The sequence below is a fragment of the Aulostomus chinensis genome, chromosome 5, assembly GCF_037954235.1.
Source record: "Aulostomus chinensis isolate RoL2024-O1b breed Wild chromosome 5, RoL_Achi_v1.0, whole genome shotgun sequence".
NCBI classification, from domain to species: domain Eukaryota; kingdom Metazoa; phylum Chordata; class Actinopteri; order Syngnathiformes; family Aulostomidae; genus Aulostomus; species Aulostomus chinensis.
The window spans coordinates 15,315,776-15,333,125 of NC_141324.1; the positions used below are offsets into that span (position 1 = coordinate 15,315,776).

Below are 17,350 nucleotides of genomic sequence, written 5' to 3' on the forward strand. Positions count from 1 at the left end.
CCTGCCTCCTATTCTCTCTCAACCTGTCTTCTCTCCTCTCCTCTCCCTTCCTCTCCTCCAGATTCTTATTGCATGGACATAATCACACCAGACAAATATTATTGGCATCATCTGCTGGTCTCTGTCGTGTTTTTACAAGGTGTGCTGGCAGTATATTTGCTGGATTGTATCAGAGAGTGAGGGTTTTTGTTTTTTTTTCTAATTACAACAGAACATGACATGAGCTCGCATGGAAGGTTTGTCTTTGCTGTGGCAGGGAACAATTAGCCTCACAAAAAAACAGCTTTTAGGGAGACATTAAAGAGCACCCAGTTGAAATCATCATAGGAACCATTCTGGTTCACACTCCTGTAGTAGACGATGTTGTTGCTGGTTCACACACTCGCCGTCTTCATTGGCAAAACACAAAAACATTAAAAGAAATATTAAAGATCTATTTCACACTTTATTGTCAATTCCAGCCTCTATTTTTTTCATTTTTGCAACGTTTCTTAAAGGCTAATTATGTGTTAAAGTCCCATTTCAAATTGAATATTGCAGTACAACTGCAATATACCTACCCGTCATAATGTGTAGACTCGGGAAAAACATACAGACACAAAGAAAATTAGATTCATAATTTAAAAATTAGCTTTCCGTCATGTCACAAAGCAAAGGCATCATAGGTAGGAGGCCTGTAGGTAGAAGATAACATACTGGAGAAGCTATAAGCTTGAACTGAGTAATTTGTGAAGATATAGTTGTCACAGAACCGTGACACTTCATGCACAGAGAAAATATTTCCTATTTTGCGAGTGCAACGCCTTTTCTCATCATATCTGGTTGTTATATTGTTGGAAATTTTAAAAAGATCACGCACAGGGCTCAAGTTCTGACTCTAGGAGTCAAAACAGTCACGTAAGAAGTCGCTTGATGATGATGTGTCGTAGAGTGGGATGATGGGATTTGTCTTCATCATAAAGAAAATGACTCTGACGTGACTTTCTAAAAGCAGGTTTGAGGCAGATAAATAATAGGGAGCGCTGTCTCAACATCTGAGGGTTGATGTTGATGTCTGTCACTTCACTTCAACAGGAAGCATCAAAATACACCGATAATTAAAGGGAGTGGGAGTTGAACGCTCTTGGCTATACAGTATATTTTTTTAGTCATTTTATGCCAGGATATTGTGATAAATAGGTGATGTTATTCTGATGTTTAAAATGGAAACTCGCAGAAAAATCTCCCGTTATTTGTTTCAAGAAAGTTTGTTACTGTCACTCTCACTTTAAGTCTTCTTGCTATTAAGGAAAAACATTATTTTTATTTAAACTTTTATGGCAAACCGAGGCCAACTCTAAAAAAACAAAAAAACAAAAACTGGTGCATATTTTAAGAAGCAATTGTTTATTTCATATGATGTAACTTTCAGCTTTTTGTCTTATAAACTGCCTGCAAATAAAATACAGGAGGATCATGTTTCTCCATGAAGGTAAAATCTTTTTCATGTACTACAAGACAATGAAAGCAAAGAGTACAAGCTTTATCCAATTTCATAATTAGATTTCCTTGAAAGGGCAGCTGATAAAGCTTGTGCCTGAGCATCAGTAAAGAAACTCAGACAGCAACTTTAGTTTTTGCGGAACAATCTGTCTTGATGTGTTCATAAGAATGTATTCGTAGTGTTTTTCTTTGATATGAGATGTTCCACATTTCCATATGCGCTCCCCACTGAAATGAAAAAAACTACAGCATGACCTAAATGTATGTTTTTCTCCCTTTTTGAGCATAAACGCTGAACAAATGTGCTTTTCCCTGCCACATTTTCATTAGACATAATCTGCACCCTTTTTTCAAAATCAGACTGAACTGTTTGGCTCGGCTACAGATGGAACACATCCTCCTCCTCCTCCTCCTCCTCCTCCTCCTCTGTAAAGACCTCCATGAAAAAAGATACACAAACATAAACAATATGCATTTCAATTATGTGAACTTGATAACCTTGATTGCTTGGGAACACGACCCCGTTTAGCTCGGCTCACTTCAGCTGCCTCTCTGCTGCTGAAAACCATGAAACCGCGTGTGGCATCCTGCAATTCAACACACTGACGCTGAATAGCAGCAGAGGAAGTGTGAATCGAGGGGAAATAGAATTAATTCAGAACCATTCAACAGCTCCTGACATGCAAAACTTGCTCTTATTTCTTTATTGAATGCATGTCGTGGCTCTTCCTCCTCTACCCTCTCAACCTCTTCCTCTCACGTCTCTGTTGATATTTTCTGATGCACAGTGGCAGCACTACAGACTCCCTTGGTTGCCATACCTACAAAAGGATGTTTACGCAACCCTACACGCAACAAAATAAATATATATTTATGGATATATACATGTATATGTGTGTATGTATATGATGTACACAGACATCTCCTCTTACATAAGAATATTTACCCCTCCACCCCGTCTCCTCACTCTGTCCCAAAAATTGCAACCAATAAATGGAGCCTTCAGTTCCACAGCATTTTCAGCGCAGCGGAAATAATTTGTAAATTCCCCCCGCAGACTCCCGATTTAGCCAGGACTACTCAACAACCCAGTGCTTTCTAAAACACACACACGCACACACACACGCACACGCACGCACACACACACACACACACACACACACACACACACACACACACACACACACACACACACTCCAGTTGTTGCTGCTGCTGCAAACTCAGCTCCTTCCCTGAGAATAAAACATGTCAACATAACCCACAAGTTATGATCAGATTGAAATGTCTGGTGCCAACTCTGGCTTAGAGAGGGGATGGTTTTTGTTTGTGCGAGTGTGTGCTGCACATACTCACCCCCTCATTAGGGTAAGCCTCCCAGCCCAGGTCGGCCAAGGCAGACATGGAGTCCAGCAACGTAACTGCAAGAGCACAGAGGAGAGAGAGAAATAGACGTAAACACACACGGTGAAACCCTGTATTTTACATCTCCAAACCTATTTCTCACAGGCATTTGTACATAATGTTTTCCATACACAATGTGGAAATTTTGCTGATGACTTAAACGCACCACACAGATGAACTAAAAAAAATAAACTTCAAGGTTTCACGTGTGATACACGTCTTTTGTTGTGTGAGCTACAACAGCAGTGGAATCACAAGCAGGTTTAATCTTTTCCTTTCTCTGTTAAAATTGCTGTGGTGGTGGTGCTGCTGTCATGGATCAAGAGGACAGGAAGTCAGGCGGTGGAACTGTGAGAGCATCTGGAGGCAACAGGAAGCCAAGATGTACATTTTCATTTTAAACATTAAAGTGCTGCTCTTTGAAGGAGTAGTTTGGAAATGGGTGTACAAAGTGTTTCAAAGAGAAAAAAAGGAAAGAACTTTTTGGGGAATAAGCCGGTGAGCCATCTTCCCAAGAACTAGACAAGAAGATAGATTCCTCTCTGTGTGTCGTATCAGGAGCTGAGACCCTCACAGAGGCTAGTTACCATAGCGCAATGACTGGTAGTGGGTGGGAAGGGTTAGCGCGCCTTCACACTTTTCTGCAAAACCTTCTCTGCTCCTGATCCTGAACGTTACTGATTCAATGATTTGGTGATGGAGGTATGCTAACGCTGCTCATCTATTACCATTCATTACCCTAAGCTAACTAGCAGTCAGCTGATCTTTGTGGGTCTCACAGAGGAGAGAACAGTGTCTGTCTTCTGGTCTGACTCTGAGGACGAAGTTTACTTCGCGAAAAGTTGGCGTGTTCCTTTAATGCTACAAAACAAAAGTATAAAAATTGCTTAAAACTTTTCAAAACACACCTGCAGCATAATCCCACCCATGCTGTGTTCCAAAATACCTTTCTTTATTCGCAAAAACACAGCATGGTGATACACCACATTTGTCTTCTCATGCAGGAGGAATGTCTTCTCAGTCTCGTGCATGCGTGCACACGCGGTAACATGTGTGTTGGTTTGCACAGGCGTGTGTTCGCCTCCAGCTGCTCTATTGTTTAGAACCCCTTTAATCCGAGCTCGCTCAATTGGCAGAAGCGGTTTATGCCTGATTATGCTTGCAGGAGTGATTTGAGACGTTTCTGTAGACATTCTGATACTATTTTCCAAAACACCCCAAAATCCATTGTGAGCGCCATAAATCCAAGCTGACCACAAAGGGTCAAAAAAGGAGAGAATAAACACAAACAAAGCAAATGCATTTCAGACATGATATGTTGAGCTTTAACCATTTATTTCTACAAGGGCCCCAAAATACACAAGTATAAGAGTATTAGTACCACTCAGAGGGAATAAACACAGGGCCAGGATATGAATAACTGGACAGTACAGGGGAAAAGCCCATGCTCCACTCACACAGAGGCATTGTTCATGGTTCTCAAAGCGATGAAATACTGCATTTAATTAGAGCTTTTCATGCTTTTGATACTGGTATCAGAAACTGCATTTAATTAGAGCCTTTCATGTTTTTGATACTGGTATCAGAAAAACCTTCGATACTGCAAAAATAGCAGATTTAGTGTCAGCGCGTGACGAGTCTGTAAAGATACCCCGTCTGTAACGCAGCTGTGGACCAACAAGGCGACTGTTGCAAATGGATGGTGATCTCACCGCATCGATACAGGGTTAGTGGTTCACAGCTCTTAAAGACTGAATATTAATTCATGCTCAAGTATCGCAGCGGTGCGGTGTCGGCCGATACTTGAAGATCAGGAGTCAGAATCAGTTTCGGGAAGGAAAGAGCTGTTATCGGAACATCTCTATATTCAACTGCATTAAAAGTCTGCTGAGGGATTTGTCCCCATGAAAACAGTTGACTACACTGTCTGATACCCAAAGTAATGAGACATAAAACACTCCAGCTAAATGAGGAATAGTACAAAGACAAGGGTTTAATTGAACAACTTTTAAAGTTTTGATGGTGTATTACGTGAATAAGAGGGAGCAACTGTGGCCAAGTAGCAACAGTAGAGTGATTTCACATCTGTGTTCCTGCTTGAGATCTCTGCGTGACGGAGGGAAGTGGAGTGGAAAGAGGCGGGATGAAGAGAAGTGAGAATGAAAAGACGAAGGTGGCAGGTTGATCTGCAGGAGGCATAATGAAAAACCTGCTCAGGTTCTGGAGTTATAGTTCTTCCCTTGTACACTTGTGTGTGTGTGTGTGTGTGTGTGTGTGTGTGTGTGTGTGTGTGCGTGTGCGTGCGCGTGCATGTGTGTGCCTGTGTGTCTTTGTTTCTTGTTAGTGTGTGTGTGTTTGGAAGTTGAGGCTTGGCTTCGTCCTAGTCAGGTTCTAATCAAGCCTTCAACACCACTGATCATCAATATTTAATCAGTATCCATCTGCAGAGACGGCTGCTTTCCTCTTTCTTCTCTTGGTCACACACTCAAACACACCCACTCACTCACACACACACACACGCACGCACACACACATGCATTGGCTCTTTAAATCTGTTAGGATTCATTCATGGTATTGTAGTGATATAAAGGCAACTTTGTGTAGCAGTGACTCTCTCAGCCTTCATGCAGCACTTCCCAGGTTATCCTCCCTCTTTAAACCCATTCTTTCAAACCACAGATCCCAGATCAGCCATCTAAACTGCTGATCTGACACAATTTATACTGACTCTGCTTTACTTTAAAGCACACACATGCACACGCTCACACGCACAAACACACACACACACACACACACACACACACACACACACACACACACACACACTCCTCCAGTTTCATAAGGTAGCAAAACTAACCTGGAAGACACTTTAAAGTAAGAAAAGCACATTTTGTCTCCCTAAGAGTAAATGAGATGAATCGCTCAATTGCAATGCGTGTGTGTGTGTTTACAAGCCCCTCTGTGTATCCACGCTGCCTGTAGGTACAACAAAGAGACTGTAAAATTGGTCCAACCTCCTCTTTTCATACCGCTCCGTCTCTTTCTCCTCCTCTAGCACCCATGCTGTTCATCAGCCATAACTGGAACGCAGCCGCTCTCTACAGCTCAGCACACCGTGACAACAGCAAGGCATGTCATGCTGTGTTAGCGTGTGTAGACGAGCACGTGGGAGCGTGCACGTACCCGTCCATGCGGCAGCATGAGAAAACACTGGGCCGATGCGATGATGAAACAGAGAGGGGGATTAAATAAGGGGGATGAAACAGTGGTGGAGAGGTGTGGAGCAGCTAAAGGTCAGAGGAAGCCTCCAGCCCATGTCTGCATTCAGACTCACTAAAGACAATTTAGACTGCTTTCCTCTGCCCACAGACATTTTAGAGGCAAATCACACACACACAAAAAAGAAATAATAGTATCATAATGTGTGATTTCTCTCACACGCTCATATTTCCAAACAGAGATAAAAGCCACGTATCGACAAGGTTTGTGGAAATTGTTTCTCTCAGTCTGTGTAAATGATCATTTCCTCCCCACTGGTGTCCAAGCATACTGTTGCCCAGCTGCGACCCGTTCACCTCCACCTTATACAGCAGAGGTGAACGGTGGATTTTGGTGTTTTAATCATTAGAAATGAATTTAAATACATTTTCACATCAACGTCCTGGTGAATGAGTCCGACGGCTAACGCAGCTCAGTTAGGTCATTTAACTGAGCTGCTGTTGGCGTCCCAGTATGGATGAATGGATGTCTACCTCCAGAACAATAGGTGGCGGTATGCCCTCTTACGCCTGGGGGTAGTCTGACTTTTTTTCATCTCGTACTGACATAAGTCAACCAGTGGCAAGCAGCGTGGAGGTCAGAGGTCGTTGCTCACAGACCACGCGGGCAGTAAATGAGTTCAGTGGGTCACTTCACAAAGACGGCACTCGAACGGCTCACCATGCACCTTATGATCAAGGCAAAACAGACAACTCCCTATGCCGGGAAGTGCAGGAAGTTTGTCCCTTTATCCAGAAAATGCATCGTTGCCACCATAGTTTCGCCTTCCATGTTGGCACCCTCTGAAATGTTCGCTGTTTGACTACAAGGTTAAACCCTGTAGTCAGTCCTGTGCAGAAAGCTTCGCTGGTTGAAGCATAAACACGCCGGAGGAACTGGATTCCCGGTCGCGTGGTTTGTTTTATTTCAAGAACCCAGTTTTAGTCAAACAGAATAATATTACTGTTTTCCAACAGCATATTAGTGTTTATAATTTCGGCAACGCCATCTTATAGTTTTGAAGCCGGACAGAACAAACAGACTTTGTACGTTTCTTCACCATGTTACCATGAAAAAGACTGAGGACGAAAAGCTTTCCCAGAATCCATGTTTTTGATATTCTATTGTCGTCCACTGCATCTATTAAAAGCTGAGTGAAGAGAGGAGAAGCACATGTTCTCCATTAACTGATCCACTCAACTTAAGTCTTTTTTTTATCAAGTTCTTGTGAGGCCAAGATTTAATTGAATTGAGGGAACAACTTATATCTTGTGGCCTCAAACGTTTTTTTTTTTTTTTCCATTCTTAATGCTTTACTATAAGAACCTCCCTCTGTGTCCACGCCAGGGCCCTGTACATTAGAGAGAGTCACAGAAACAGATAATGTACCTCATAACCTGGACAAATGAAATCAATGCAACTACTCAAAGCCCTGACCCCCTAAAGACCCTCTCTCATGTCTGGAGTTGCTGTCTTTCTTCTCATTATATGTAAACAAGCTTTACTGTCCAGTAAGCTCATATGTTAATGAGGACTTTACATTTTCCAAAGCATTTCAAACTCCACCGGGAGAACACACACACGTACACACATGTACGTACATCTACACATCAACACTTTTTCTCTGCTCGTCACACCTCCTGTCAATACCACTTATCACTTGTAATCGATGACTAGACTCCTCTATTATGTATTAGCTATGGCTTCCTGTCTGCTGACACAGCCAGAATGCTCGCAGACTTAGAAGTGTGTTTTTCTGTGAAAAAGATGAGGAGAAGAAAGGAATTTATTTTTTATCTTTAAACAAACACACGGCCACAGCTCTGTTTGTTAGTCCATTTAATATTCTCTTGTTCTTTATTCTCTTTCTCCAGTGATTTAAAATGTGTGTGTATGAAATATAAGCCCAGGCCTGACCCAGAATACACCAAGCTCATCACTCAGGCCAGGCTCATGTTCGACCTAACGACCAGTCACACACACACTCTCTCTCTCTCTCTCTCATACCACACACGCACACACACATACACACACACACACACGCACCCACAGATTGATGAGTTGCTAAACATGACATCTCACACTCCAGAGCTGCACCTTCCAAATCTGTTCATACAGAAACCAAACTCTTACTGTCATCCTCTCTATACTTAAAAATACCACTTGCATAAACACACACACACACACACACACACAAACAAAATTAAAGCATGGTTCTTTCATGGGGCATGGGACAGATCCGTACAGTAATGCACCTGATAATAGAGAGTTGTTCTGTTACACAGAGACATGCTGTCTTATTGATTTTCAGCATCAAACTGTGAGGTTTGCATTGTGAGACTGAAAGCTGAGGAGGAGGAATAGTCTCTGTGTATGTGTGTGTGTGTGTGTGGGGGGGGGGGGCTCTGTGAATTTGTGTATTAGAAATTCCTCTACAAATGCAGTTACATGTAGAACCTATAGAACCGTTAACAGAAACAGTTCTCACTCTTTGTCTCTTCCTCTCTGTCTGTGTTGGTCTACTTTCCTTCTCACTTTTGTTTCCTCTCTCTAGGGTCTCTCTCTCTCTCTCTTTCTCTCTCATACACACACACACAGACACATACAAACACACACACACACACACACACACACACACACACACGACTGCTTCAGCTGAGCTGCTAGAGACTGTGATCCACCTGCCAAGAATCAAACGGCACTGCCAACAGCCAGGCTGGTGCACAGAGACCAGAATGCTTATAAACACACACACACATACACACACACACACACACACACACACAAAGAAAAGATACCGCAAAATAAGAGCACCACAACAAGTCAATGCGAACCGCCGTATGTGACTTCATAATGAGTTCATCATCCAAATATTACACGTCTACCTCTAAAATATAACTTTGGAGAAACAAATCAACACAAACTATTTTTAGACATTAAGGTCCCCAAAACATGCTTTTTGTGTTTCCTCCTGCAAGAAAACGCTGATCAGCGCTGATTGAGGCACTTTGGTGACAAAGAAAATCTGATAAAAGAAAAATGTAAATTACCTTCTGATTAACGAAACAAAGCAGTGTTGTTTTTAAAGCAAATATTTTTCGATTTCATCTTTTTATGCATGTATGTTTTTATGCCAAAGTTATCAGCACCTCTTTTTAAACAGGATTAAAGAAAATCAAAATTGAGTTCTGATTTTTTTTTTGTTCAGTTACTGTTAAACTCTCGTATTTTATTCCATTAAACAGTAATTAACGTTAAACAAACATTCAATTCTCATCTTTTACGTCTTGTGTATGGAAATTAGAATTGTTGTTGAACGGGAATTGACAAAAAAAAAAATCCCTTTTCTCTGAAGGAACATTCTGGGGACCTTAAGTAACAACACCCAAAGGTTCTCTAAAGGTAAAGGCAACTTTTGCAGAATATGATGTTCTTGAAATGTTCTTTTTGGTTCTAAAAGTTCTGCTGTCTCAAGTTCACTACATAGGACTAAAGAAGAAATTCTGTTTTTGTTATTTTATGGACACAGTGTACATTTACAAGTTTGCAGACACTAACAGAAAATGTTCTTATAAGGTGAAAATTGGACTCCATCTTACCATTCTCATTTGTTGGAATAACAGGGGAACATTACGGGAATGTTTAGGGGATAATATAAGACGTTCCCTCCAGCTCTTTACGCTCTGTTCCCTGAATATTTCCAGGCAACATTCTGGAAACATTTAGTGCATATGTCAGGGGAGCATCATGGAACGTTCCCTTGGGCTCTTTATACTTTCCCTCAATATTTCCCGGCAGTCACGCTGAGGAACCCTTTCAAGGTTAGGGAGGACATTACTTGGCAGGGAACATTCAGGATGTTCTCTGAATGCTTAGGGGGAACATATACAGGACGTTCCCTCGATTCATCTAAATGTTCTCTGAGTGTCTGCAGTATCCATAGAGACATTACAAGAACCTTAAGACAACCAGCCACCAATAATGTTTTTTGGTTTTTATTTGGCCTCTTCTGAAATGACTGTGCAAGCTTACATAACATCAGCTTTCCAAGGGAGACCAAGAGGGAACGTTGAAAATATGTTCCCCTAAAAAAATACATCTAAATTCTCTCGGTGTTCCCTGACGGACCGACAAATATTGTCTCTCACACCTTGAAAGAACTCCACATTGTCACCATCCAGGAACGTTTCAGGTGCATTACGAAACAATATTCTCATACACAGCGGAGATATTCTTGAACACGGGGAACATAAAACTTCAACAATAAATGAAACGGAACATATAAGTCAGTGTTATTTTCTAGTAGAAAAGAAACCTTTGCTGCTTGTAACAACATGACATTCTGTACTCAAATACACCCTAATGCAATAAAAAAACAGCTACACACACACACACACACACACACATGCACACACACACACACACACTCTTAGTGGAGCCACACACAGACTTCCCCCTGCTTCTACTCCAGCGAGACTTCACTTCACTGAGTGAGAGTGTTGTCAGGGCAACAAACGGGCCGATGGAGAGCAGGATGAAGGAGTGTGAAGAGTTGAGCTCTGAACTTTAGGAATGGCTCCAAGACTAGCACACTCACTGGCTGTCTCTTCGTCAGTTGTCTCTCCACTCAAGCACAACCCACCAGAGGCTCTCCAGTCATTTTTCTTCTAGTTATCTCTCTCTCTATCCCTCTATCTCTCTATCTGCGCCCTCATGTCATTTCACTGAGGCAGCGCTTTACATCTTTGCATCCTCACGTCCAGCGACAAGCTTCCTTCTCCTGACGTGCTGAAGCAGTGAGTAAATAAATATCACATCACTGCGAGAAAAACATTTACTAGATTTGACAAACTGGTGGGGTTTTTTTTTTGCGTCTTTAATGAACAGAAAATGAATTTGTTGTCTCATTAATCATTCCAGTTCAGTGCTGACGATCACTGCTCCTCTACCCAGCCGCTAACGCTTCCCGTTTAATGCGTCAACCCGAGTTCTTTACTCGGCTCTCACAAGAACACATCAAGGTTCCTTAAAAATCACTTTTGTTCAGGCCTCACGTGACAGAAGACACACACACACACACACACACACACACACACACACACAAGCGTCAGACATCCACTCCGATACATGTTGTATCTGTTGTGTGTTTCCCCTGAAGCAGCAGCGTTGAAGTTCTTTTTATGTGGATATTTTTTAAGGTAGGAAAAAGGAAGATCTAACTCGGAGTGTAATGTAAATCGTGTCTGTACACTGAAGGAACACATGAATAATTCAACGGTTTGAAAGTGAAATCTCAGTGCAACTGCCCATTCAGCTCATGTCAACACTTCACGCTTATGGACACAATTCTATCATTTTTTTTTTAACTTTCTTTTTCTTTTTGTTACGATCACGTTTGGAGAAGCTGTAATATGGAAGCCGTCTCACTCTTGAGCAATAAATGGAATGACATTAAGGAACAGGGCAACATTTCTGCATATTATGTTTCTGAAACAAAGTCTTGACAGCTCTGTCTAATTTCAAGTAAAAACAAATCTCATATTGTTATACAGAATAACTTCAGTGTTGTCAGATTATTATTTTTGCTTGCAGATGTTAAAATAATCTTGAACTGCAGAGAAGAGATTGACTTGCTAAGATTTCTTGTATTGTCCTAAAAACAACTGCTTGTAAAGTGTCTGTGTTCAGAAAACTTAATGAGTCTTTATTTTGACGACAAATTAGATAAATACACATGAAAACAAGATGTTTTTTGTTCAAATCTAAACGAGGAAAATGTCAAGTATTAATTCATTTTCAATTGTCTGGCTCGTTCTATCTTTTAATCTCTTAGATAAACTGAGAGTAAAGCTACTCCGTCACAGTAAAAACCATCAAAACTGGGGACGCACAATATATTGCTTTCATGTTGATTTTGTTCATTTTTAATATACCTGAACTGGAAAAAAATGTAATAAATATGATTAATAATCTTTTCAAATTATAATAATAATATTTACTTGTATTCAGGAAGAGCAAAATGTGAATATCATACTAACTTGTTTCTCCAGCTAGCAGCCAATAGCAGCAGTGCTGGTGATCAGTATCGGCTATCGGTGCATCTCTAACAACAACTGACCCTGTAACTAGACGCTTCTGTGCGTAGTCCAAAGCTCGCATCAAACATTGTTCCATTCATTTTCTGCAAACCACACACGCGTTCAGTCTCACACTTGGACATCGCAACATGTCGCATCAAGACAACACGTGAATCTGGTGGCCGCACGGCTTGAAGAAATGAAATTCACTCTTTACTGTGTTTCATAATGTTTCATAACTTGCTTTAGTCTGCGGTACAAAAACAAAATTGTTAGATTTATTCTTCAAACTCACACTGCAGCAAAGTCTGCTATGTGCGGGTCCAACCGACCAGCCCAGTCCAGCCCAGACATGGACGTCCTCCCTACAAATACACGCATCACCTGTGGTTTGCATAAACTTCAATTGCCAACATTTTATTCTGTGGAGCTTCTGGAATAAGACAGCAGCTAAGAAAGACTTGACACTGTGCTCCAACAACACTGATATTCTTGACACTGAATGTAGAAAAATGTACTGATTGTTGAAGTGATTCTCATTGGAGGAGGCTGCTTTATAGTGACTTTTAAAAGATATAACACGTGGTTGTTTGAAAACCTTGAAAACCTCAAAAGACAGATATATGCGGAGCTAAAAATTCTTGTGAAAAACTACTCAAGTGTGAGAAACTCCACCCCGATGAGCTTGCATTTTAGACCTCCCACCCACTAGAGAGGACTTTAGCCTTCTCTTTTATTTCATATACATTTGCAGAACTAGCAGAACATAGGAGATGCCTTTCTGACAGAATATGACAGGAGCATTGCCCTAGTTTGTCACTTGAAGAGGCTTTTTTATATGTGTGTGTGTGTGTGTGTGTGTGTGTGTGTGTGTGTGTGTGTGTGTGTGTGTGTGCTGTTTGAAAGCTTGTAGTCTTGAACTATGACATCCAGTCAGACCTCGACACGTTTCTTTTTTAATAAGCAGTGCCAACAACTCAAGGGCCAATGCGCGCGCACACACACACACACACACACACACACACACACACACATACATACATACATACAAACTGGAGACCTTGAGAGTTCAGACATCAATTGCAGTACAAAGTGCAGACACGCACCTCCACACACTGAAACATCTTTCATGTAAAGATGTGAATTAAAAAATGGAGAATGGAAATAATGTTAAATGTTAAATAATGTAAAGTTGTAACAGAAGAACGCAGGACAGTTGATTCAGATTTGCTCAGGTGAGTGCTACTGTTTCTGCTCCTCTTTTGTTGTTCTTACATGGTTGATAGGACAAAAAACATTGTACAGTTTCCCGGGTACTTAAACACTGCAACCCTACACGTAACCGTTGATACAAGCTTTTTACCAAGTTGTCACACGACTCTTGTTCTCAATTGCACATGCTGCCCCCACTCCTACAGTCCTACAACCCCCCCAGAAGACTTAACAGTGCTGAACGTCCAGTTTCCTTGTCTCAAAGTCAGCGGGTTGTTTTTTTTTTTTTTTAAATGAATGAATTTTTCATTAAATCCCTGAAATCTTGGGTTAATGTTGCTTTTCAAGATGTTTGTTTTTAAAAACAGCAACAAGCAAAACAAGACTGCAAGGGTTGTTGCAAATATTCAACCTCATCATGCAGAAAACACAGCTAGTGCTGGGATGTTTAAGCGTTAGCATAACGTTAGCTTGGCACTTCCAACGATTGTGCTTACACTTCAAAAATCATAAAAGTGGTGCTCATTTTTTTGAAGAATCCTGAACAAAACACGTAAAAATGTGAAGCCCATTTGCTTTAAGTTGAGGTAGCCCATGGTGATGCTTACTTCTGTGTCGACCGACAACATTACATCATCCCTGCAATAAACTGATCCTAAATCTGTGTCCCTGAAAGTAGCTTAAGTCTCTCACACACACGTATAGTGCTGTCACACAGTGGTTGGCCACAGGAGGGTAAATTGGCCTGGAATCTGATGTCAGACAGGCTGTCACGATTGGCACACACACAGACACACACACACACACACCTCAGTGTCTGTCAGCACCTAATGGCTCTGTAGAAACCTCCTCTGGCCTGCTGCCTGAATAAATCCTAACCAAACCTTTTCATGCTAATGAGGGAAGCATCAAGTAATAAATAGAGACAGAATAACAAGCATCATTAGCAAAAATGCTGAAATTAAGAAAGATAAAGGAGGGTGGGTGTGCATTAGAAGACTTTATTAGGGAATTATATCCACAGCCTGAAAACATGTGTTAGCGTCACTGCTGCTAATTTGATCTGTTTAATCATTTATATGTTGGGACGCCACTAAGTCACGGGACTCAAGGTCTTGCAAGCAAATAACCATGAATCAATAGCACAAGCTTTTGAAACTCGAGGACACGTGTTAACAAAACACACGATTCTTCACACAACATGTCAGAAACAAGGAGAGGAGAAGTGACTGGTGGTGTGACGGCATCAGAGAGGCATCACTGATTTGCACGATGAATCTCTTGAGATTGTCACGAAGGCTGTTACAAAAATGTCTCGTATGTCCATTTTCTGGCTGTAACTTACTGGTTTAGGTTAAACTTGACGTTTTCTACACCCAGGCACAAACTAAAAACACTGTAGTTCTACCTGTACATCTACTGACCAGTGCTGTCTGACAGTAAAATGTCAGCTTTCAGCTGCTCTTACAATTCCTCCACAACCCTCGGGAGTAAAGATCAGCAAATATTCCATTTATCTACTGAGCCAGCAGAGCAAACAGCATGAGTGGAGCTAAGGAAACAACCTAATTCAATTCAACCAAATTAAAGGAGGAGTGTGTGTGTGTGTGTGTGTGTGTGTGTGTGTGTGTGTGTGTGTGCGCGCGCACGCGCTCGCCAGTGTGAGGAGAGCCAGGGAACATGAATTTTGACAGCCACACACTGACCAACAGCTTCCTCTGATGTGAATCCATCTGATGGGAATCATTCAACCCGACCAACTGCTGAGTTTTGGTGGTTCTGGCACACACATGTTCAACGTTTACAAAGGTTTAAAAGCTGTTGTGGAAACACATTGCAGTAATTAAAATATGTATCAAAAACCCTTGTGTATTTTTCTTAGTCGTGAGTGAAAACAGACTGCAGATTAGCTTGACTGATACAACTGAATTTGTGAGCATTCATTTTTCTCGAGTGGCAGTTAGCCTGTTTCCTGACATGGTAATGGTAAATGGACTCATTTTTATATAGCACCTTTCTACTTTAGCGACACTCAAAGTGCTACCCAGTGTTATCTCTTACCACCGTTCACACACACACTCACACACTGATGGTAGATGTTCCAATGCAAGGTGCCACCCTACTCATCAGGAGCAATTGGGGGCTCAGTATTTTGCTCAAGGACAGTTCGACAGGTCACCAGGGGAAGTAAGAATCAAAGCAGTGACTCTTGGGTTGCTAGCCGGCCACTCTGCCTCTGAGCCATGCCACCCAATGAAGGTCCACATGACAGAAGATGAAATTAATTGCCTTCTTATCAAGAGTTTGCAACATTCTGTCAATCGTGTTTTGTTGTCAGAAGCTGGGTCAGGAATATTAAAACACAAACTCTGTGGCACTGTGACCAGACACAACTGAGGGGTGGAGAATGAGTTATTGAAGAACCCATTCAGTTCTAGGGCCGATTAGTTACAGCACCACGTGGTGGCGCCAGGTGAGGTTTGTTTACACCTCGGCCTCCTCCTCCTAGCTGATCGAACGGCTCAGTTTCAGATTTGGGCAGAGCTTGCAGTGGTTTACAGTGTGCTGCAGCGTCACAAACTGTTCAAGAATCAGCTCTTAATAAACGTCATACATTTGAGAACACATATGAGAAGATGTCGACAAGCTGAATTTGAGTCATGGCGCCACCTCTTGGACACAGCAAGGAAGATTGATGAACAACAATTACACTTTTTGTCTTGACATGATGTACAGTGACATAATGATTTGATAAAGAAAGTGTGCGTTCTCTAGCAACATCTAGTGAAAACTGATATTTGCACCAGAGAAGCATTAGTCTGCTTTTTTTTTCATGCAAAATACAAATCAGGTTTCACTTCCCCTGATCCCTGAACTCAGTGAGACCCCCTTGTGTGCCAGGGTCCGTTCATCTCTGCTTGCAGCTTTAATCTGGCCCCAAGTGTCTGCCTCCAGTTTATTTCCTCTCTGTGTTTAGTTTTCCACCATTCATCCTTTAACACACACCTGTGTTCAGTCTGTGTTTAGTCCCGCCCCTTTCACCTGTGTTCCTTCAGTCCTCCTGCCAGACTGTCGTCATCTCCCTGCTGTGCCAACATTTCCCAGACCTCTGCTTGTTTTTATGATTTATTGCTGGTTTTTGCACTTCATCCCTGCCCGGTTTTGTTCTCCTCCACTGACCTCTACTTTATGACCTCTTTTGCCTTAAAGTTGGAGCTTCTATAAAGACTTGTACTGTGCTGTAAGGTGAAGAATGTAACCCCGAACATCTAAAGCTGACAAATTACCCATGTTAAATCTTGTTTATTTAATCAAGCAGAAAGATTTTATGGCGGTTACGTGTCAGACTATTTTTGGCTGGATGCAGGAAGCCACAAGTACCATCCTCCAATAAAAATACAAAATGTGTGCAGACATTAAAGAAAGGAGATAGTGTGAGTTTTAGTGCTGGTGGGCAATTTTTATTTTAAAGCCCTTTCCAGACTTTGGGCCAAGATAATCCAAACCAGCCAGTGGCTATGACTTCATATTTACGCTATCACGGGAGAGTCTAGGATCCATCTTTTCATCTCCTTCTCACCAAGAAGTTCCATCAAACAAGGGAATTGTTCATCATGTTGAAGATTTTAAGTACCTGTGTGCCTTCAAAACATAAAAAACTCGGAAGACCAACTCATATCGAGCAACAGCATCAAATAACACAAGAGCTCTTTGGGTGCTGGTGCACTGCTCACCAGGCCAAAGCAGCATTGATTCCCTACAACACATCTCTCTTTGTCTTTTTATTCCTTTTGTTTTGTTTTGTCTCACCGATTCTCTCCCGTGGTATTGCCTTTTTCTTTTTTTATTAGTAATTTCATTCCCTCACACAAACACACACACACACACACACACACACAGCGGATCCATGCGGCGAAGCC

The 17,350-nt window shown here is 41.6% G+C and overlaps 1 protein-coding gene across 1 annotated transcript in view; it reads right to left on the bottom strand.

The window, feature by feature from the left end:
• LOC147261411 (ephrin type-A receptor 3-like) overlaps positions 1-17,350 on the bottom strand; it is an 89,947-nt gene that overhangs the window by 69,323 nt on the left and 3,274 nt on the right. The window contains exon 2 of the mRNA XM_086203403.1: positions 2,836-2,900. Coding sequence (XP_086059529.1) covers positions 2,836-2,900 — 65 coding nt within the window. The remainder of the gene's footprint in view (positions 1-2,835; positions 2,901-17,350) is intronic.